Raw genomic sequence first — 25,028 nt, forward strand, 5'->3', positions numbered from 1 at the left:
TTGGTCACGGTTGTTTAAGTGTGCACACCAGCATAAATATCAAAGTGGTCATAAACTTCAGCTGCACTTCAAGGGTCATAGTTCCATTTAATTTTTCAAAGAATCTAGAAACCAACTAAGCAGTTGATAACTGTTCAGTTGCAGGTGATAAAGGAGATTTTAGATGGGACATTACTTCTCCTTCCACACCTGGCAATAGTTACATTATAGCCTTTGCACAGGATCTCTTATACAATGCCGTTTTCTTATAAATGTGCATGAACAATGGCTGAAGGCTTGAATTGCAAAGCGCCTTAATGCATTTTTTAAAGACAGCTTCTATTTGCCATAGGGCTTCAGGGACATTTTTCTGCAAATACAGCAATGTCAGAAAAGACTTCAGTTCTAACTAACAGTGCTAAGTTAACTGATTGCAGTTCATCACTTAAGATATTACACCCATATTAGGAGTGTGTTCTCCCTCCCTTCGGGGCCCCAAAGTACTGTAGTGATATGTTGAGATATTTAAGAAGTAGATATCTGGAGGTATATGGCCACTTGTCAATTATAATACCTCTGGAAAAAGCTTAATTATAACAAATGCATTGCTGAAAGATTTTTAAGTAATAAAAATATTCAGCATATTATTCTAGAAACAGTGTGGAGAAAAGGATTTATATATGAACTTGTATATAGTGGTAAGATGATTTGATGAAAAAGCTACTAGAAGAGCTGTTTGAAAGCCATCTTTTGACAAAGGCAAGCGATGGTGTAGATTATTGATTTGAATAACAACTGAAAGTAAGAAGGAAAGTATTTTCCAGATAGTAATGATTTGTAAGAAATAGATGTCAATAAAAATGTCATTTTGATTTTTTTATGTAGTTTCCAAATATTTGGTATCCTATTTGCAACCATTGCAATTACTAAAGAATCTATGTTATTTAATTCCATGCATCCTACAAACTAATTATATTTACAAGGTCAGAATGAATGCATGTTTTCAGAAAAAATATAGGTTTATATAAATGTGTCTTCTCTTTGGCTGTTATATCACAGTTTGTTGATCTGGAGTATAATGTGTACAATTCACAAATTTGTCTGATAACAGAAAGTGGTGTGTGATTGTGTTTATTTTACTAACCAGTATATTCACAGCAATCACTTCCAAATATCTCTCCAGTAAAGATGTGTTAATTACAAAACAGACAAGGTCTTCTATTATATTAAAGCTACTAACAAGAAGACAGCAGGAATCACACATGTAAATAGCATCATCAACCCCTATTTTAGTCCTCTGTTTTGATCTGTGAGTTGCGCATAGACCAAAGGTGCTATTAAAGACTCACTGTATGAAATAGGCAGCATTATATGAACAAAATTTATTCAACAAGAAAACAGACCTTTAACATGAATTTAACAAGCCTGAGAAATTATAAACTATCATATGCTGCAGATTCATGCAGTGATAATAAACAAAAAAAGAAAAGTAAGAGGTTTCCTTAAGCTAGCCAAACCGCTAATGGTTTTGTTATAAGCTGTCTACTGTTGAAGTGACCTCTGCAAAGTCTCAAGGCACTTGCACCAGGCAGAATTAAATCGTCCAGTTGGTGAGAAGAATTGCAGGAGTGGAGAGCATGTAATAATAAAAAGCTACCTTAATCTATACCCTGTTCCCCACCATGGCATTAGAGGAAGATCTTTATTTCCTTATCTTTGGAAGAAGTAATTTTGCATTAAGCCTTTAGGCTACATTTTAATGCACTTACAAATCATTGTGGTCAAAGGAAGCTAAGATTTTAAGACAGCCAAATGCTAACAAAATTAAAGCAGTACTAATTTATTTTCCCTCAATTGACCCTGTGATCCAACTGCCTGTAAAATTCCTTTTGCAGACTGTAAGGTTACTGCATTGCTATCATGCTTTGCAGAGAACTTCAAAGTATATAAACCTAGTGAAGGCTTAAGCTACAACATATATTCAAGAGCTCACCAGGGCTTTATCCTTGAATCTTACTGTAACATAATTAACACCTCCTTCATCCATTGCTCATTAGCGTACTGGACATTAATGAGCCTATTTATTCTCATACGATTCTCTAAAGAAGGAACTTACTTGTTCTTACTGTGCAAAAAAAGCAATTATAAGATAGCTTAGAAATCAAAATGTGGGGTGTGTTGCTGCCTTTATGTTTTTTATTGCGTCCCAGATCTAATTTTAGGCTGCAGGTTGTTCAGCATATTAGTTTTCCCTAAGACAGTTGCTATAGTGATTGCAGTGAATTCCTTTAATCTTGGTGTAGTTAAAATGTTCCTCCTTATGAGTTGAATTGATGCTGTTAAGTAGAAGCAAAATGTCACTCAAGTCATATACTTTTGTCCAGTAGTTTATAAAAAATTAATAAGAATACAGTGAGGAATTGAGCATAGTAACATTTTGTAGTGCAAGCCCATAATCACAACATCTTCCACCCAAACATGTACAATTTCTGATCAAAAATACAATGAAATAAACAGAGGCAGTAACATTGGTATTTAAGGCATAGAATTGTTAGCCCATATTCTGCCCAATAAACCTTTTTAAAACTTGAATGTGTCCACTGTTCCAAAACTGTTTTCTCCTTCAAATTCCACTGCAGAATACTAGATGGCTAAAGGCATTTTTCTCAGAAAGATTATTAAAAGTGACCTTGTAAAAATGGGCCACTATAATCATAGCACACTTGCAAAACTGATGCATGGCCATTTATTTAGCATCCATTCAAACAGCTCATCGTGAAAAGTGCATATGGAGCTCAGATCTGAGTAGAAACAATTCTCTTATAAAATACTGCTGTCTTGGATAGGTTCCATGTTTTCTAGTGGAGCAGTCAATTCTAATCCATTCTAGGAGTGTAAGTAGTACTCTAAAATACAAAGCACACCTTGTGATTCTGATATAGTGCCAAGTAATTGTATCTTCCCCTCTGAGTAAATTTGTGTCATTTCTTATCGAGTAAATCTCTAGAGGACTTCAGTGTAGGATATTTAGTTCTGTTTTTGCTTACTTTTAATTTATACTCTTTTGTGGTTGGGCATTTGCAGGTGTTCAAAAATTAGAACATATGGCTAAAATGCTGCTTCAGGAGTTTGGGAGATTCATAAGACTCAATCCATATATTACTAAAACTCTCCTGTCTGTTTGTAATCTTCAGTTAGCCCAAACAGTGCAACATAACGCAAAAAGTTTTAAATCAAGGTGCCTCAAATGTACTAGCTCAGGGGTCCTCAACCTTGACAACTTTAAGACTTGTGGACTTCAACTCCCAGAATTCCTCAGCCAGCTTTGCTAGCTGAGGAATTTTGAGAGTTGAAGTCCACAAGTCTTAAAGTTATCAAGGCTGAGGACCCCTGTACTAGCTAAAAGAAAATGCATATAATATCTGGGACCCATTACTGTCATGGAATTGAAATTTTAAGACTCATCAGACCAGTTGTATTTCCAAACTTGTAGTTATTACAGCACTGCTGCAATCGTGTAATCATGACTTCTGACACTCCCTGCCAGCTTCCCATAAACAAAGCCAACTAGAAAGCTGATAGAAAATCAGAAGGAAAACATAGTATTTTTGTACTATGAATCTAATCCCCTCCTTATTTGATCAATAGCTTCGTTTGTGATAATGATATATATGTATGTATGTATGTAGGTCTTTGGTTATTCGGGTTTTCTCCTGCGTCAAATTGGAAATGTTTTGGCAACGTTTCGACGAAGTCTCATTCGTCATCTTTAGGCTGGTGTTTTTGGTTTCGTGCTTCTAGGAGCAATGTGTGATTGTAGCTGTTTCTTCCTTTTAACTGCCAGTGGGGGTATGAACTGATTGGATGAGAGCTTGGCTGTGTTCTGATTGGATGGAGGTGTGTTCTGATTGGTTAGGAGCTTGGCTGTGCTCTGATTGAATGGGGGGTTGGCTGTGCTCTGATTGGTTGGGGAGTATTCTGTTTGGGTGGGGGCTTTGTTGTGCTCAGGTTAGTCTGAGTTGCACGGGGATGTGAGATGGTGAGCTGCATTGCTATTGTTTGGCTTCGTGTTTGTGGTCGTCCCTCATCTTCATGGTGGGTGTCAGTTTGCTTCATGTATGGATTGGAGGGGTTTAAAGTGGCTAATGATGCAGCTGTGGTCTGGCTTCTGTTTGTGGTCGTGTCTCATCATCGGTGTGGGTTTGGGTTTGCTTTTTGCGTGGACGTGTGGTGGTGACATCCTGTGTGACACCAATCAGAGCACAGCCAACCCCCCCATCCAATCAGAGCACAGCCAAGCTCTCATCCAATCAGTTCATACCCCCACTGGCAGTTAAAAGGAAGAAACAGCTACAATCACACATTGCTCCTAGAAGCACGAAACCAAAAACACCAGCCTGAAGATGATGAATGAGACTTCATCGAAACGTCGCCAAGACACTTCCAATTTGACGCGGGAGAAAACCTGAATAACCAAAGACCTACATACAAACACCTGCGAAAACCTCAGAAAACATGTGTGTGTGTGTGTGTGTGTCTTGAAATGGTGCATGGAATGCAACTGGTATCCCAAAGTGGTCATGACACAGCCTGTTAATAAGTAGAGCAATATGCATAGCATTGGGTTAGTGCATAAAGACATCAACTTCTACCTTTAGGAACTACTGCTAGGGAGAATCAAGTTCTGTCCTTCAACACAATTCAGACTCAGATTCTAAGCAAATTTCTTGGAGGGGAGGGGGCAGGACCCTTAAAATTATGAATATGTGATCTGTAAAAAAACACATAAATTACGCTCACTCTCCCCTTCCCCATTCTCTCTGCACAAGTTAATGCTACTGTAAAATGTTATTGAAGACCAAAGTTGCTTGAAAACAATCACTCTGTTTAATATAGACCTAGGAGTAAGGAATAAGGGGGTGGTACTGTAGGATTTGTGAGCAGGAAGAGTAGGATGAGTATATTATAAAATCTATCGCTGAGCTTTTCTTAATTCTAGAATAAATTGGAAAAAAATAGGAATTTTTTTATTATTAATTAGTTCCACCGGGAGTCTGTTGCTGAAATTCATATTTTAGTGGGAGCCATATTGATCAAATGAGGGTCTTCAATTTTATGTAAGTGCATTCTTAGTCCTATAATGGAAATGCCAGAGCTTCATCTTGGAGTTTTAGCATCTTTACACCACTAAAACTTAGTATCTATAACCTTTAACTGAGCAAACAGTAATCATAGGGGAACAGTTTTTGAACCAAGGTACCTCAAATGGCTAATTTACAGAATGCGTTCAAAATCTGGAATCCATGACTCTAGCGAGGTGAAATTTTGGCGAATGTGTGGTTGCTTCAGTGTTGTTGTACTGCCACCCAGAGGTTCAGTAGACTGGTCCCACCCTAGCCTTCCAGAAGCCAGGTAGACCAGTTCACTTTTTGCTTGATGGAGATCAGAGAAATTGGATTCACCTGAGCTTGCCGGAGTCTGGATAGACCAGACCCACCATCAGCTGCTGGAGGGTGGTCAGTTGTGGTAAAGCTGGCAGGAAATCAGAAGTCACTCCCGTTCCTACTTTTTTTTTTTTTTTTTTTTTTGCTTTTGATCATTTTTTCCCTCTGTTTAGGAAAGGAAATATCTCTGAAACAATGATTCAGCAGGTCAAAGGATGTCCAGTAAATGCTTTGCCATTGAGTTTTCCTCCTTCCCTTATCAGTTCATATCACTACTCATAAAATGCTACGTCAGACTTTGTTTTAATCATTGCTTGTTAAATAAATAATATGTCTGTAGCTTGCAAACAATCATCAGATTCACATAACATGCTAACCTAAAACATATTAGCTACAGCATGGCTTAGTGCAACGTGCAACTCAGTTGTTATCCATTGTTTTCATCATAGGTAACCATATTAAAATGTACAGATTGAACATTGTGTGAACTAAAATATGAACACCAAATGAACTTTAAAAGCAAGATCATTATGTCAGCAAACTAAGACTTCAATTTATTTCATTTATTCAGTGCTTAAAGCAACTCGAGTGCAGGATTCTCATTCAACTCTCTTGTTTGTTGAGCAGTAAAATGTGTAGATGATTCATATTTCATATCTTTGGAGCATTAATATATTGGTTGTAGCTGTCTTGCCCTTGTGAAAAAGCATAATGACTATAAATTATCTCACATCATTTTTCAGTAACATTTATGCATTGACCTGTTCTGCTGCAAAAGAGATACAGAAGACAGCTTAAGATCCTATCTGCTGCCCATGAGAATAAACTGAAACAAGAGCCAAACAGTTTTGTAGTTTCATAATTATTTTTTGTTGGTCACAAACTTGTTTGGATTTTTTAAACCTTCATTTATTTTAGTCATAGAGATCTTCTTGGATGCTATTGAACCTCCAACATCTTCCTTATGCTTCCCTTTGTGTAACGATAGATTGTCCCCTTTCATCATGCCACTGTTTTATATAGAAACAGCATTTGGATTAAATGCTGATACAAAAACATCATACATGGAGGGAAATGATTGCTGTTTTTTGACAATTCATCGTATGCAAATGAATGCATATTTATTGAAAACCACTGTTAAGTTTCTCCACTTGAAATTTATAGCCACCTTCATTCACTTCCTTATACTGGTATATCATTCTGTAGGACTGGTATACAGCTGAGGGAACGCCTTTCCAAAAGGCACCTATGAGAAGCAGACTGCAGACTGTTAAGTGTACAGCTCATCTTAAACAATATAGACGTGTATGTGTTCTTAGTATGTTGAGCTCGGGTTACTTGAGAAATGGCTCGACTCTGTATGAGTAATACTGTAGTTCAGAGGTTTTCAAACCTTTTCAGGCTGCAGAGCTATTAGCTTAAAACAAATCTTGGAGCCTCCAATCAAAAGGCAAAGTTTTAGTGACATAAAATTGACTCATTTGAGTGAACTTTTTTTTTTTCTGGTCCTTAGTCTCTCACAAAACCTATTAAAATTTAGAGTACCACAGAACAGTTTGAAAATCTCTGTTCTAGTCTTTAATCTGTATTGCTCCACATTCTATTTTTCTTAGAATCAGGAAATCATTTATAGAATTTTACAGAATTAAAAATAAATCATAAAGTTTTGAAAGTCACCATCTGTATTACTATCATTGTGACCTTATTTTTGTTTGCCTTGTTTTTTGCTCTCTTTTACTCTCGGCCATGACACTGACAAGGTTATCATAATCCATCCGACAGTGTGTAGCCTCTTTCCTACTTGCAGGAAACAAAAAGCATCTGACTAGGAGGGAATACATGGAGCAAGTTCCTTGCTGGCTATAATTTTGTTGTCATTTCAAGTGTTCCGTTGGTATAATTGATGTGACACGACTGGGCTTTACACACAGTCCCTTAGCTTGTGCTCAGTTTCAGAGTTAGTCTCCTTATCGTTCAATTTGAGTAGAGAAGATGTTTTTAAAGTCACATTGTATGTGTATATGTATATGTATGTATATATGTGTATGTGTGTGTGTGTGTGTGTGTGTGTGTGTGTGTATGTATGTAAACATAACCATCAAAACCGGATAAGAGAGCATGAAACTTAATTTATTTTCTCTCATCACCTTGAAAAATGTAGTAATTGGTGTCCTCTTGCAATACTAAACTGAGTTGCTGTGCTGATGGCAGAGCCAGCAGGCGGTTCTTTTTTATTAATATTATAATTAAATAATTTTCTGGAAAAAGACCAAAAACAGATGCGACTTGATTGTGAAGTCTGCTGTTCTGTGGTGCAATAACTTGCATTTTCTTCAGAGAATTGACTTTTCTGTCTTGTTTTTACAGGTTGTTATCGATGCCTTCAGATTAATCAATGCTAATATGATGGTCTTAGGACATGAACCAAGACAAACAACTTCAAATCTGGGTCACTTAAACAAGCCATCTATCCAGGTATTTAATATTAATGTACTGAATGTAGCTTAAACTGTGTGTGAGTGTCTATGAATATACAGACACACAAAAAAATTAATTTGATAAAGATTTAGATCTAGTGATTATTTTTTGATTTTTTAAATAATTTCAGATAGCTTGAAGATATTAGTAATGCATACTACTCTTTTACAGTTGCTCTCTCCTGATAAAATGTACTATTGTTTTAGAAATTGTCTGCAGATTTTCTTACTAACCAGTTCAAATCATTTTATATGCATGTTGTGACTATTACATGATGGGGAGGGCAGTGCCTTATTGATGTTTATGTGTTCTATTATTCTTTGCCTTAATTTTCCTTATGGATACAGAAGTCACCAGGGCAGTTTAGATTTCTTGGAGAATAGACACTGACTACAGTACATATATGCCACAAATATGTTTTCATTTCAGAAGATGTCTCTCTTTTTTCTCCGAGACGCTTTGTTTACAATATCCTTGAGAATAGGAAGGGGACTTGTTTGCTTTCCTTCATGAGCCTATAGACCATGGATGATGTTCATCAGTAACTTTGTATGTATGGTAACAAATTGAAAAGCCCACTGATAGTATTAGGCAGAATCCAGAAAATAATTTCAGAATGAAATCCTTAAGTATAGTTCATTTCTTTTAATGGGGTTATTTTCATGAAATATGCATAGGATTGCAATTTACTGTTATTATTTACTAATAAGAATAATAATAACTGCAAGTCCTTTGGAAGGATTTCATAGGTGGATAAAATGCCATATAAAGGACTTGATAGGTGATCTAAACATCTGAACTGCACAACCAATTATAAAAATGATATCGTAATAAATAAGTAATTATTTACTATTTCCTAAATAAATAAGTTGGAATCTCAAGACTGCAGGTCAGAAAGGATGAAATCCCTCTGGAAATAAAACTTCATAGTATTAATTGAGTCCATCATTCCTTTATAAAAATGTTGATCTTAAAATTCTCAATTTTATTTTAAAAATATGAAGCAGCTATCAAGCATGTTCCCATTCTATCATTGCCTGAAGATGGATTATAAAAATTTTGTTTACTGTTAAGAATTACAATAGTACTTCTCTTAATTGCAAGCAATGTCTCTCATAGTCCCCACTGGTCCAGGTTTTAAGATGACTTAGATAATGTTAGAGAACACAGCTTTGTCTTAGCTGCAGTGAAGTTTGATATGGATGCATTTACATCTTCTGGTTGAGCTGATGAGACTAAGGGAATTTGTTCTGGGAACTTGCTAGAAGGAAAGAGGATATAATTGTGCAGCTTATTGTTTGTTTTGTAAGCTTCAGACCAAGATACTAAATTAACCTTATAAATAACATTGAATGTAAGATCTACTTATTCATAGTAAGAGATGGATGTAAACAGAGATCCATGCAGAAATTATTTTGTTTCTTAAATAGTTATTCCCCCGTGAATGATTATTGCTTTGTCATTATCATTTTTCTGTACTAAAGGTAATATTGCCAAAAATATTATTTTTCTTTTAAAATGAATTTTAAAAATCCCAGTCAGTTGCCATCAGAAGTCTAATTATTTCTCTGAAGATTAATTACAGGACTTCTAATAGCAACACATGCTGCAAACACAGTACTTGTAGTTGAAAACAGCAAATACTACTGTGAGCTGCAATTTTTGTTCCTATCTTGACAATCTTGTATCTGTCAGTAGTTTATACTCATATTTCAAAAACTATATGGGCTTCATGAATGATTATTTACAGATTTCCCTAATAAAATAGAACAACTTTTTCAATACCAAAAAATTTCTATTTAACAAGAATGAATAAAATTACTCCTGATTAGAATTGGTACAAACTACAAAGCCTAATGAGTATGGGAGAACCCTCTAATGTTTTTGATTGGGTACAGGCAAGCCTGTGCTTGTATGTTTCTAGAGAATATATTACTGGGCCTTTCAAGGCTGTACGTAATGACCTTTTATGCAAACCCCACGGTATTGTACTACTTCCTAATTTTTCTACTTTTTATTATTTGCTTTCGGAAAGTTAAGTATCTTATTTTCAGTTCAGCTGTTATACAAGTATAGTCAGCCTATAAGATTGCTTTTTGCTTATTCCAGCTATAACCCTGACTTGTGGTACAGTATATTTAAACATTTCCTCTAAAATTAGTCAACTTAACACACCCCATTCGTCAGGAAAATAACTACCAAAAAGGGATCTGCATATTATTTGGTAATATCTCCCCATATAAAATGTAATACAGCTGCTTCCACTACTGAAGAGGTAGACTGCTCTTCAGTGGAAACACTGGCAACAGAATAAAAGCTTAGCAGCAGTATTTAGTTGAGGATTTAATTCTGCTTTGTACATCTGTGGCTTTTTTGGAAATAGTTCTGGGCATTTATTTAACTTTTGTTTGAACTAGAGAATCAAATAAAAATGGAATTTTAACAGAAATATAGATTCTTGATGGTTTGCCTATAATCATTTAAAAAACTGTTGGATTATAAATGTTCCACAATTATAATCTGTGGTATATTTATTTATGCATTCCACACCATTTATATGCCACCTCTACTGTAGATTCACACTACAAAACAACTGAAATTTGTTTAAGTTAAACCCATTAATTAGGACAATGATTAATTATACTGTGTGCCAAGCTATTATTTTAAAAGTATCTCTGCCTATTGTATATTTATTGCCTTACCATTAAAAATATGTTTCATTTGAGTGTGTAGTACCAGAATATCTAGATATCGTTAAGCAGCTGCATATTTCCAGGAAAAAAGTTCATAAACTCATACCCTGAATGCAATATTTTAAGATAAATATTCTGGTTTTGTTTGGCAGAAATGATCAGGTGCATTTTAGTAATGCTTTTTAAACATTCTCTTTCCAGGCTTTAATCCATGGGTTGAACAGACATTACTATTCCATTACTATCAACTACAGGAAGAATGAATTAGAACAGAAGGCAAGCTCTGTTTTCCTAGAATATTTTCAGTTACTAGTAACAAAAAATATCTTTGTCACTTTGATTCTTTATCACAGCAGGGGAATTTTTCTGACCAAGAGCTACAGAGGATGGGGCAGTATATTGGGCTATGGTTGGGGGGGGTTAATTGCCTCAAGATATTTTCTTTTGTGGGGGCTTTTAAATTATATTGAGCCTATTTTAAGGATTAACACTACCATTTTTGAGTATCAGCTAGTAAGAAAATGCTGTTGAAATTTATTAACCCTAATAATTCGGGGTCTCTACATCTGCCTAATGTCATATAGCTGATCCATTGTCAATGCAAATAAAGTCTCAATGTGAACTGTGGTAGAAAGCAACATTTCTTCCAGAAGGCATCTGCATGCATAAGTAGTCAAATGTGCTAGTAAATACTGTATGTGGTTGGCAAAAATCAGTCTGACTTAGACAATTTATGAACATCTTTGTTTAAATTATGATAAAAATATGGCTATTCTATTTTTAAAGCTACATGTTTCTGAAAGCTATTTTCTGTTTTTGTAGTGCTATTACAATGAATCTGTTAATTTTCTTGTCTTTATTTATTTATTTTTAAAAGCACATACACTTTTTTCTTACATAGCTCAAACCTGCTTACACAAGCCAGCTTATCCATATAATCCATCCAAAAATAATTCAGCTATTCTTGAATATTTACAATCAACAAAACATATAAACAGCAGCAACTGATTGAAATTTTATTTTGTAAAGCGTATTAGACTCAGTTTACCAGCCTTCTCAAACATTTGCATGATTGAGCACTGGCAGTTTTGTTCAAGGAGCCCCTTGTGTAACACCAGGGCTAGCATATTCTTAATATATATATATACACACACACAATTTTTCTTTCATTTTCTGAGGTAAGTTCTGTGAAGGTTGTTAGATCAGCCACAGGTATCATTTTTTCCCACAAATTATAACTATAGGCATATTTTTGTATCTATAGTTCCAGTAGTCTAACTAAAAACATAACTCTGTATACTTTTCTCCAAGTTTGCTAATTCTTCCCAAATGCAGACATTTTAGTTTTTATGCCCACAATAGATTCCATCTGTTCATGATTAAAGTTGATTTTAGAGGCAATATTAACTGTTCAGATACCTTTCCACACTAATTATCTTTATAGGAGAATGTAGACATTAAGTAAGGTCATTCTTCAATCATAAGTGTTCAGTAGTGTTCTTGAAGATGATAGATTCAAACAGAAAACCAGTCTTCTCACCAGGAGCTCAGTTGGGCTTGCAAGAACCAAGTGCTAAGGTCTTTGCTGCTTCAAATTCTCACTGCTATAGGAAACACAGGAGGGCAATTTTGTTGAAGTAGGGAACGGTTGTGTGAGCTTAGATGCTCTGTGTGATATACCTGCACTTTCAAAACATGGAAAAAATGATATTTGAGCTTGTTCTTTTGCATCTTGGTTTATACAGTGCATCTTTTTTCCCCCTCTGCATTCTGGAGGTTGGGCTTTAAAATTAAGCTATGGAAACATTACTTTGGTTCATTTCACTGCATGCACTTTTATTAAGGTGATAACAGTAATTGTCAAGTGTGATTTAAAAAGGGTTTAAGAAATGAAGATTATTTTCATCAATGTATGCAGCCTTTGCCCAGTGCCCTGGCATCCATGTTTCCTATATCTTCCTTGTCTGTATTCATGATTTCATACTCATGGCTGAGAATAGGACTTCTGCCGTTTTAACACCAATTATTTATTGGAAGCTGATAGTCTGGCAAAAGGCCTAAAACCACATGAACCCAAACATGTTTTAGCACTCAATCATGTCTTCATAAATCCCCCTATGAGTGTGGGTTCAAATTTCACAATGACCTTACAGAGCAAACAATTTTTATCTTATCAGACGGACTCAGAGGGAATGGATAGTTAAGTCTATGATGAGCTAATCTATGAGATAGAAAAAGTTGTCTGAGGTAGCCTAGGTAATTCGGGGTTGACACCAGTTTTCTAAATTTAAACTCTCCCATGCTAGAAACTTTTGTATCTCTTTGTATTTATTATGATAAAGCATAACTGATCCACTTTTAGCTCCATATTCTGCTTCTGGTATGGCACTGGAATGTTGCCCGCTTGAAATGAAGGATTCAGCAGTCTTTGTAGATTTCCTGTTGTACCATTTTTTCTCCCGCCCCTCACTTTAAAGAATTGAGGGAGGAATCTCTTTAAAAAAAGATTCAGCAGTCTTGCTGGGAGTTAGAAAGGAAAAGAACATTGTTAAATATTCCCTCCTAGTCATCTGACTATTTTTTTCCTGTTCTAGATTAGAACTCATCTTAAGAAATGCTTCTATCATTACGTGTTTATTTATATTTGTTTATTTATTTATATGTCACCTGTCTCACTGTAACAATGACTCTGGGTGGCTTATAGCATAATAAGGTAATCCAAAGTAATTAAAAATTAAGAAATATTAAATCATTAACTAGAGTTTCTCTGGGCAGCAAGACAGGCAACATATAATTTTTAAAATAAATTAATTAATAAAGAAATTAGGTCTAACCTAGTAGTTATTTGTGATTTCTCATCTGTCCTCCTAATACCACTTTCATGTTCAAAATGTGTAAATGTATAAGCCACAAATACTGTTATTTTACTATTTGCTCTCTATTGTTCTTTCTTTTGGATAGATGTTACTGAATTTACATAAGAAAAGTTGGATGGAAGGTTTAACTCTTCAGGACTACAGTGAACACTGTAAGCTCAATGAAACAGTGGTAAAGGAAATGCTGGAACTAGCAAAGAACTATAACAAGGTACCATATTGGGCCTCTGCCAGACAATTACTTGACTTGTCAGGTTAGCTTCTGGAAGCATCGATTCAAAAATTGATTCCAATGTAACATGGAGAAAAAGGAAATGCCCAACCTTGAAAAAAATAAAATAACATTAATAATTTCCAGAAATTAGCACAATTTATATTAACATCTTGGAAATGGACAGACCTTGCCTTTTAATTTTTAAAAAAACCCAAGTCATTACTGCAGTCAGAGCAAAGAAATGCTGAGTTTTGTGAAAAGGTGTGCAGGTCAAAAGTAGTGAAAAGGCTTCTTGCTTGTGTTGTCAGAGGAATTTGTGTTAGAGTCAGTGACATTTGTATAATCCATGTTATTTCAGTGACATGTGTATAATCCATGTTATTTCTGATTTTGTTCTCTTTTCATTGTATTGAGAAGATATGTTGCTCTGATCAAATTGATATTAACCACACACCACTAAGCACTTATGAAAACCATTTGAATAATTTTGAGGAAGACATTGGCTTCTGTCCTGATGTACTATTTAGTGCCTTTGTCGAGCTACCACAATGAAGGGGATTTGGGGGGGGGTGTCCCTTAAAATAACATTAAAGCTTCAGCTTCAATAGAAAAAGACAAAGTTTATATTTTGAGAAGCTTTTGAAATAATAAGATACTAAATACCAACCTTTTCTACATTTGTTTTACAGGCTGTGGAAGAAGAGGATAAAATGACACCTGAACAGCTGGCAATAAAAAATGTTGGCAAGCAGGTAAGGAACTACACTGGTATGAAAAAAATTACTTGTGTGTTTAATCATATATGGATGATTTTTTTTTGTTCTTAATTTCTATAACAGCCATTTATTTCCACTATAACTACTTAAAGTCCATAACTTAAAAGTGTATCAACAATGGACATAAAATTGACATTTGACATCTGATATAGACAGGCAGTCCTTATTTAGCAACCACAATTGGGACCAGAAATCTGATTGTTAAGTGAATCGGACACTAAGTAATACCAAGACTGTGCTTATGATCTTAATTTAGTTTTCTGTGAAGGTCATAAATATGTGGATAGTAAAGTTATTTTTTCATCACTGTTGTAACTGCAAACTGCTGAATGAGGCAGTTACTAAACTAGTACCAGTAGTTTTTCTTCCTTAATAAATCGTCTTTTATCCTTAGCCTTACATATAGTGTGTTTCTCCTAGTATTCAGGATGCCTGAGTATAATGTAGTATAATGAGTATGTTTGTTTATTAAATTTCTAGAACATCCATCTCACTTAAGAAGTGACTCATTATGAGAAACTCACAATTTCTCTTACATATCTTTTTGCATTGTTGCCTGTTAAAGTGTACTAAAAAGAAAATCTCTAAATTGCATATTTATAATTCTGCCTTGAAATAAAAGCGAGTGCTACAGTGGATAGTGAGAGGCTGGGTTATATATCAGAAATCTGTAGTTTAAATGTTACTTGATTAGGTGGTCTTAAGATTTGTAGTTGTGTCTCTGCCCTTTTCCTTAGTTTTAGAAATGATATTAAACTAATGTTCACATGGTATATTGACTCCCATAACTTCTTCAAGCACATTTACTTGGAAATGATGTATGTGCACTCCAGTGTGTCTGGGTTCAGAAAGTCACTTGTCTAAAAGGTGATCTAAATATTCTTGAACGTATTTTGATCAATTTAGAATAGAATAGAATAGAATATCTTGTGATTGTGTAACTCACAATGAACTTAAGTGCTGTCCACAGTGCACATTACTATACAAGTAAAAATCATTAATAAAAACATACATTATATACACACATCCTTCACATTCTATTCACCATTGTGCTTTCCCTAATATTGCACTTCAGTGTTGCAGCTTCATCTCCACACTATAAGGAAAATTATCTCAAGAGATACTTAATCTCTGTTTTGGAAAAGGTTGTCAAGACTTTAGCTTTTGAATGTATGATTATTTAGCTATTGTTTTAATTGTGTCTTTATTGTTCAATATCTTCTTTTGTCTGTTAACTGTCTGAATATTATCAGATGGAAAGATGGGGTACATATTTAAATAACAATAAACTTCCAGCAGTCTAACCCTCATAGCTAACTAATATAGCTCAGCAGTCTCTGTATTCCTGCAGGAGAACAATATTGTTGGAAGAGAAAACTCTAAAGGTCACAGAACATGCAGAGCTTTTTAAAGTAGTTCTTAAATTTAGCAATACAATTAATAAAGTCTGAATTATTGCAGATATTAAAATCAAAAATCGTCACGATTAGCTGTAGTTATCTAGATGATGAAACAAAAATGTGAAGTTAGTGCTTAATAGCTTTTATCTTTTCTGTTTCCTTTGAAACGAATTGGGCTTTTCCTAAAAGCTTAGTCTTAGATAATAATAGCTAAGCGACCTGCCTGATGGAAGGGATTCAGGAAAGCATGACCAGAGATTTGGATCCAGTGAGGAATCCTTATTCCAAGCTCACTTACTCCTTAATGAAACCACATTAACCAATCCAGACATGGATATACTTTTTGTTTTACTCCAGTGGCAAGCTATGCTTAAATTAAATATTGAACACTTCTAAAAATGACACTTTAGCAGTACTTCAGGTTTCCACTTCAAACATAGGGCTTTTCCCCCTTAAGTGTATTTTATGGTTTGTTTTCATTTATTTAATTGGAAAGTGCTTTTGTTTTGAGCGAGTATATCTTAAAATAACATGGGATGAAATCCCAGTTCCATTGGAAGCAAATGGCAAAGCTCCCATTGATTTCATTAATGAACTTGATAAATAAAGAATGTTATGATGGAGTTATTTAAATTGACTAGTAATTTACAAATGTGATACATATATAAGTACTTAAATATAATATATAGTATGCGAGATGTTTAGATCATTGTTATTTGAATCGCCATGTAAAAATAATTAATGTACTGTACATCATATTTGGCCCTGTGTTTACAACATAGCTTGGTTTTCAAGAAAAATTGTTTGTAAAATGACCTGAGTGTTTTGAAAGTCTATTTTAGACAAACTCACAGCTCCAATCAACTGTCAGCACACTAGTAATTAAGATGTGATAAAAATCTTTCATTATGAAACCAAATTCTGGATTGTAAATCAGCAAGAGTTTTTTAAGCTGGGCAGTATTAAAGTACTTGCACAATATAAAATAATTAGTTTGCTAATACCTTTTATAACTTCGTGCATAGCACTGTTTCTTGACTCAAAAGTACGGCCATAAATATGTCTATTGATCACTGGTGGTCCAGCATTTGTGAATTTGGTTTTGCCTGGGATAGATAATTCCTGGAAAATGTTAGGGAATTTCTAGAAGCTTAGCATTCAGATAAACCAGCCATCAATATAAATAGAAATAAATCAAATTTACACATCATTCAAAAGAGACAATAAAAAAGCTAAGAAAAAAAAGAACACATCTTTCTAGCAGCCAGTACCCAGATAAATGGGAATTAACACAAGGCAGACATCAAGAAGAAAATTATATCATAATCAAGAAACTACCAAGGGGAAAACCACATCCCCCAAACACTGGGAGGTCAAGCTATTATATATAAACAGAGAACAAACCTGCCTATTTATGTATAGCACTGATGATATTACCTAGTTTAGTAATGAAGCATCTGAAGTAAACAACCAAATTTAGAGAGCATCAAGGACTCCACAGTATTTCTATCTGATAATTTTAAATGACCAAGAAAATACTATAGTTGGCAGTATAAAAAAATTAATAACTAATACATAGAAATGTAAATCCAAGTTCAAAATTCCAATTTTACATCAATACTGGGATAGAATTCAGACAGATATAAAAAATATGCAGCCCCGGGCAATCTAACAGCTCATAATTTCAGCAGTATTTTTGTTAGATACTGCCTTATATTGCTTGCATAATAGAACTCTGAACTTTAATTGCTTAACTGTATCAGTACTGCATTAAATGGAAACAACCATTTGTAATTGTGATATTTCAATAAATTATAAACAATCTTTTGAAATTATATTTTAGGATCCTAAACGTCATTTAGAAGAACACGTGGATGTGCTGATGACTTGCAACATTGTCCAGTGTTTAGCAGCAATGTTGGATACTGTTGTATTTAAATAATGACTTATCATAAATGTTATTTGCTGACTTTAACCATCTATTGTTTAAAGCACTGAGGCTAAGATATATTTGGATGTCAGAGACATCTGGCATCATTTGCAGTCTAAGAGCATCACTCTAACACCTTTTCATCTCTGTTGTGCAATTACTTTGGGTATTTTTTTAATGCAAGATCTCTGCAGATTCTAAAACAATTCAAGAACAAGGTTAAAAAGCGTATTTTCATTTTCATTTTGAAGATAATTGGCAGCACATATATACCTTAATTATTAATATGTGGCTTTTTAAAATGTCTGTTAAACTACTTAGTGTTTTGCTGACATTGTAATTGAGAAAGAATCAATTATTGACAATACTGTACAAAATTCAACAAGGAGAGAAATGCCTTTCATTTGCCATGGACATGATTTTTTTGTTAATGAAAACCTGGTCATCAATTTTGTTGAACCTTCTGTCTAATGACATTTCTGTAACTTCCACATCTGCTTTGTCAAACACAGAACTCAATAGAATTCCCAAAAAGTACAGTTTCCTGTCCCCGTCCCCAACATTCCTCCTTCCATATAGCTGTAAATGTCTCTACAATGTATAAACAAAGCACAGAAGATAATAAAAGCCTGGAACCAACATCTGAAAAGTTACAACAAATCTGTTACAGACAATGTCATCAAAATATGGATATTATTTGTCAACCTACTCTGTAAATACCATTGAAGTACATGCTGAGAGATAAAATTACAATTTATTTTGTTTTTGTTTTTTAATTGAAAATAGACATTTCTGAAAGAAAGCTGCAGAGCTTTCCAACATTATGTACACAACTAAAGTATAAGAAAAAAAATATTGACCTCTTTATGAGAAAATGTTATGGAAACCAATTTTTAATTTGTAAATGAAATACAAGTTTATAAAGGAATAAAGAAATACCAATTGCTAAGAAATAGTCTGGGTCTAATTATTTTTTATTTGTATAATTGATAAATTTAACCATCACAGTACTTTTTTTATTTGTTTTTATTCTGCCTTTATTTTTATGAATACACCCTAATATGTAATTGCTTTATTCGTTATGCTCCCTGTATAAATCAACAGAAATCACATTATTTGCTTATTTTTATCCTGCCTTTATTATTTTTAAAAATACAATATTAAAAAACTCTAATATATAATTGCTTTAGTTACTCTGCTCCCTGTACATGCAGGTATAAGTCAGCAGAAACCTTATACTAGAGCTCAACATTATTTCCAAGATAAGGCTTTTCTCTTTGGCATACTTTAAATTTGAAATAATTTATTTTATAAAAGAAATATCAATTTAGGTAAGCACTGAGCAGAATTTCCAATAATCATGGAGTGAAACATCAATACCCTGCAATGCTTTCTAGCTAATTAACACTTCCTTGAGGATAGGGAATGTTACCCCCTGCCTGAAGGAGGCAGTTATTAGACTTATGTTTTTATTATTTTCTTTTTTAGAAATCTTCCCTTGATCCAGCAGTTCTGTGCAATTATAGGTTAGTCTCAAGATATTTCATTACTGGAAGTGGTAATCATAAATATGATGGCCTCACAGCTCCAGATGCACCTAGATTATGCTGAGAATCTGGACCATTTTTAATTAGGCTTTTGACTGGTATATGGTATTGAAAGTGCTTTGGTTACCTAAATGATCACCCATACTGAAACGGTCAGGGAGAGTGCAGCCTGCTAAATATTTTGAGCACAGACTTTTTCTTAATACCATCCATTATGCTATTCTGAACTGTGTGGCAGGATTAGGCATTTAGTCTACTATTTTATATTTCTGCTCCTTCCTCTGTCTAGGATGCTGACTTACAGTGTCCCACAGAGATCTCCCATTGACATGAAAAGGCTGGGGAAGATCTTCTACTTGTCATTGGACTCATAGTTGACATAGTGAATTTGCAAAATTATGGCCAACTGTCAGCTACAATCTTTCCCCAATCAGCAGCAATTTTCCATGGAGTAGTTATATGCCACCTTGACTGTTACTAAATGTTCTGTGTGTCTGTCTTTGATAATACCTTGAAACTTCAATTGGTGCAAATGCCATAGCTCGGGGGTCCCCAACCCCCCAGTCCATGGACTGCTACCGGTCTGCAGCATGCCAGAAACCAGACTGCGCAAATAAGCAAAGCCCCATCCGCGGGATGCAGGCAGCACACGAAACCAGGCCCCCTCCAGTCTGCAGAAAAACCTCTCTCCATGGAACCAGTCCCTGGTGCCCAAAAGGTTGGGGGCCTCTGCCGTAGCTAACTGGGAGAAAATGCAATAATTTGCATTAAAAATCAGCACTTACACTGTACCAGTAATCAACTAGCTATAAGACACAGACTGATCAAACAGAACAGAATCGGACAATTGAATGGAATAACTTGTCTTGTGCCTAATATTTGCAGAATAAACTTGATATTCCCTTAGCTTCTGATCTGTGATGGAGAGCTATTCCTATGCGATTCCAGTCCAAGAATGCACTTCATCAGAGGTCAGAAGTAATGTTTCCCTTCAAAATACATCCTGTTCACAATTTTTTAAGTTGCCTTTAGTATTAAAACAGTTTGCATGTTAATTTAAACTTCATTAAGTCACTGTGCAGAAAGGTGAGTTATAAATAATGTATACATGCACACAAACATTTTACATATTAAATACATTTATTTTAACCTTTGTTATTGTTTCTAATGCATGGTGACAGCATAGTGCACTCCAGATGTGCTGGATAGACCTGATTAGAGATGTAGCTCAAGACATCTAGGAAGATCTGAGAGAGTGATTGTACACATACCTGCTTTAAAGTTAAACTGATTACATATAAAGCTACTTAAATAAAGTGAGATCAACTTATCCATTCTTAGAAATGTTTGGAAATACTTTTGTGTTCTTTGCAAATAAGAGGAGGTACGCTCTGCTTTGCATTTTCCCATTGTCGGCAACTCTTAGTAACTATCAAAAGAAAACCACACCCCGTCAACACTGGCAGGGCAAGTTACTGTATAAGAATAGGAACTAAACCCCACACTAACACTGGTGATGCATTCTAATAGGGTAAATGAGGGTCAGCAAGCAAACAAGTTCAGAGACACCACAAGTATTTTTTCTGACAATTTTAAATGACCAAGAAATTACTATAGTTGGCAATATAGCAAGTTTAATAGCATAAATCTAACATAGAAGAAAATGTCACATCTGAAAGCTGTCACTATCAAGCTGAGAGACCACCAAAGACTCCATTCTAATTTCTCACCACTGAAATTATCCAGCCTTTAGGTTGACCGGAACTCCTTAATTATCAACTGAAACCTATTCACTCAGTGAGTGGAAATGTAATAGTGAAGTTTGGAGTCTGATGCAGTTTAAAAAAAAAATTAAAATTGCAAGGCAATGTAGTAGTTCTTGCACCAATTAACTTCAACTCTAAGAGATACAGCACTCTATTACTTTTGTTAATATTTTATCTTCCACCCTCTTTTTGGTCAGATGAGGCATTTTTATGTCAAAATCTACATTATCTTGGGCCTTGTTAACCAGATTAAGAATAATAGTCTGCATATGGCAATCTTTTATCTGGTAGTGTTAATTGTTACAGAATTAACACATGTGAGTATTGTCTATTGGTGATGAAAACTGATCTGAAATTTAAGCATGAAATTTTTAAGCATTAAAAATATGGATTTTATTAGCTCTTTCAAGATGTATGGCACAAAAGCACATTTATGCATACATATATGTTTCTCAGAAAAGGATGGAACTATATGTTAATAACTAAGAATGTGGAATTTAAACAGTCCAACTGAATAAACCTGGAATAAACAAGTGGCATTAGAAAACAAAACGTGAATTTGTGTTGAGCATTCAACTGTAGAATTTAAGTATTTATATCATGCAAAACAATGGCTTCCTATGCTAAAAATCACAAGTTCTCGCCATTTTTAATTGATGGGGATGTTATTTTTAGCATTTATTCAATCTACAGATCTCAGTCTCCTTACTGCAGCTCATTTTCCATCCTCTCATAAAATCTGCCTTAAACCAGTTGTGACCACTAGTAGGACATCAAATGAAAGGTAATTAGAAGTTTAAACTACCCCAATTGTCAGGTTTCCACAAGGCTCACAAGTTAGCTATTTGACTGGAATTTTGGAGGGCCTGGTTTTGCCATTATTCCCCCCCAACATATTTGTTTAATCTACTGCTATATTTAAGCAACAACAGTTTTGTTGCTCAGTGGAAGTGTGACCAAACTACTTCCTGCAAGAAGACAGTTCTTATGCCTGACATTAGTACCATAAGATTGCATTGCTCACAACTTGCACCACCTTAAAACACTGATGACTAGATTGTGGCATAAGCTTTTGCTGAAACAGACCAACAAGAACTGTTCCTAGGGGAATGTATTAATTAACTCCAACTTAGCAGCTTTGTTTTAGAGTTTCCCTTTGAAACTTCTTGTTGTTGCAATATAGCAACTTTATGGGCTACAACAGAATGTCTTGGGAAACAGGAGACTGAAGTGTGTTACCACTTTGGGGCTAGAATGCTGTACTGATTTATATGGGAGTAAGGCATACACACTGCCAGATTTCTGTCCACTGATTGCATGTGGTAGACTCTGAAGTTTATGCCTGTAACAGTATGGTTAAAAAAAGAGAGAGAAACTCACAACATTCATTATGGGAGCAAGATAAGAGACTAAACTTTGTTTAATTGAATGGATTTTTTGTTGTTTTTGTTGAACTGAGTGGAACATTTTTCAATAACCCATTAGGGAAGCATATTTTCTCATCTTCCTGAGAACTCATTCCTCTTTTTAAAATGTTATTCCTATCAGTATTGTGATATTGGAAGAGATTAATTCTAAAAATGTGGAATTAACTCTCACATAGAATAAATTCAGCTAAGAAATATGAATGTTGGCTTTTTAGAAGCAGAACTTGAATTCTAGGGTTTATATAATAAATTAACCCATTTATTTTAATGATTCTTCTCCCAGTGTTTAATATGTATCAAACATTGTGTGTCAGAATGGCAAAAAAGGGGGGGGGTAATTGTCAAACCTCAAGCAAATTTTGAAATTCAAGTAGGCAGTACAATAAATAACCGGTGATTAACTAAAATGTACATTGCCAAATACTAGGTTTCCAATCTTCCTCCAGCTCTTTGTTGGAAAAACGGTCACCATCATATGGTAAAAGATGGGTGGAATTAATTCTGGGGAAAAGCCTGGTGTTCTCAACTTTATCTGTAATCTAAAACAGATTTTTTTTTAAATGGTAAAGAAAAACTGACCATTTATAATACGGTCCCTATCTTGCCCCAAATTGCCAACCTGTGATTAGTGGAACGGACAGCCAATCAGGGACCATCCTGGTCTCCACAGCAAAAAGTAGAAGAGGAGGAGGAATAAGCGCAACGGCCAAGGGCTCCTACTGTACTCGGAGAGTACGATTCGCTCCCCCTGGCTGCTCTCATTTTTTCTTTGGTAGAGATGTTGCTGTTATTATTATAGCTACTGCTGCTACTGTTACCTCTACTATTATACCTTTCCTACGCTTTTTTACATGTTGTTAAAACCCCCGGAGACAAACCGAACAAGTTTCGAGCGATTTTTAAAGTGAAAAATTCCTCTCAAGGCAAACCTCCCGGGTAATGGTTCCTGAGGAACAACGGCTGAGGGAACTCGCAGCCTGGCCGCCTCTGGACTTCCAGACCGAGCGTTGTTTTTTTTAACCGAGCCCAATGGGCCACCGCCGTGTTTTATCTAAGCTTTTATCTAACCCTTTATTATTGTTTTAAACGTGCGTGTGAACCCCCCTCCCCAAACTCCCCCCTCCCCCCCCAAACCAATCCCGGAGCATCTTTTCTCTCATTCTAGCAAGATGTTAATTTATTCCTACCAAAATCCAGGTAATTACTTGTGACAAGCTTATTATCACAGAAGAGAGCTGGGCGTGAGAGGAAAAGTATTGAAAAAAACACCGAAGGAACACAAGCCTGAGTGGGGAGAGGGCCACGGGGGAAAGAGAAGGGGGAAAAAACCGAGCTCTGACTGGATGATGGTATGATATCGTGGTTTTCTCGGAGCGTCTCTTGCCCCCACCCCCGCCCATTCCTTTACCCTGCATGCCTGCGCGCAAATAAAATATTTATTTACCGAGGAAGCAAGCGTCAAACTCAAAGCAGCCAGTCATTCAGGCACTTCAGCTGACGCTTCTTTCAAAAGCGAGAGAGAATCAAGAGTTGGGGTGTTTGCGGATGGCGGTGGGGGAAGAGACGCAGTGGCGCAGTTACTTGTATCTGCGGCTGGTCGGCGATTCCTTCGGGCAGGGAGCGTCGCAAGCGGGCCCGGGGAAGATCCCCGCGCTCCCGCTGGGACGAAGAACGGGCAGCTCCTGGCCAGAATGCGCGGGAACCGGGCCGCCCAATCTTCCGGGCGTTATCTCAGGGGAAACTCGGGGACAAAGCGGCCCGTCCGAGCGCTTCACCTTAAGGAAGAGGTGGGGCTTCTTCGCTACCCCTGATGAATCGCCTCCGAACGCCGCGGGGGCTTTGGAGCTGCCTCCGAAGGGAAGAAAACGCGACGCCAGGCTGCCCGCTCGCTCGGCTAGGAAGCCCAGAGAGGGTGGCTCGGCTTCGGGGCTGCTGAAAGCCCCGAGTCGCGTGGTCAGAAAGGAGGCCTGCGCGAAAGGAGAGGGGCGGAACGCCAGTGCCCAAATTCTCTGTCTCAGACTTCCTGCACTGTAACCAGAGACGGTAGTGTAGGGCTATATAGGGTCTCTCTTTATTTCTCCCCGCACAAAAAATAACAGTAAAAAGTATTTTTAAATTATATATATATATACACAAGCAAGCGCACACACACATATACATTCATTTGCCTCGATCGTCGTGCGACCGGGAGCCAGGTGATTATCCTAATTAACGTCTATCTAATTAAATTACTGTCAGCGGTTAACCAATGGCAGGAGCCGTTTCATGCGTTCGGCAACCAGGGAGATCAAAAGTGCGGCTTGGCTGATTGCTGCACGGTGTCAATTGGCCAATCTCTTCTCCCAGGGAGCGGTGCTTTTGGTGTGTGTGGGGGGGCAGTAGGGAATCGTGGCTTCAGTTCGGGACCAGCCTTGGGTGTTGGGAGAAGCTGCTTTGGGTCCCTCGCCGCCGAGGGTCCCGGGATGATGAGCTGGGGGCCTTAGGCGATTCCCGTCCCC

General features: G+C 36.0%; 1 protein-coding gene across 4 annotated transcripts in view; it reads left to right on the forward strand.

Moving 5' to 3' along the window:
- Nucleotides 1–18,739, forward strand: part of PSMD14 (proteasome 26S subunit, non-ATPase 14) — a 62,856-nt gene extending 44,117 nt beyond the window's left edge. For all 4 annotated transcript variants that reach the window (XM_039332227.1, XM_039332228.1, XM_039332229.1 and 1 more), the window contains exons 9-13: nt 7,791–7,898; nt 10,796–10,870; nt 13,556–13,681; nt 14,374–14,436; nt 17,704–18,739. In XM_039332227.1, the coding sequence (XP_039188161.1) occupies nt 7,791–7,898; nt 10,796–10,870; nt 13,556–13,681; nt 14,374–14,436; nt 17,704–17,802 (471 nt within the window). In that variant the 3' untranslated portion in view covers nt 17,803–18,739. The remainder of the gene's footprint in view (nt 1–7,790; nt 7,899–10,795; nt 10,871–13,555; nt 13,682–14,373; nt 14,437–17,703) is intronic.
- Nucleotides 18,740–25,028: the final 6,289 nt, after the last annotated feature.

The sequence above is a fragment of the Crotalus tigris genome, unplaced genomic scaffold, assembly GCF_016545835.1.
Source record: "Crotalus tigris isolate CLP2741 ecotype Arizona unplaced genomic scaffold, ASM1654583v1 scf7180000024457.371407, whole genome shotgun sequence".
Taxonomy (NCBI): domain Eukaryota; kingdom Metazoa; phylum Chordata; class Lepidosauria; order Squamata; family Viperidae; genus Crotalus; species Crotalus tigris.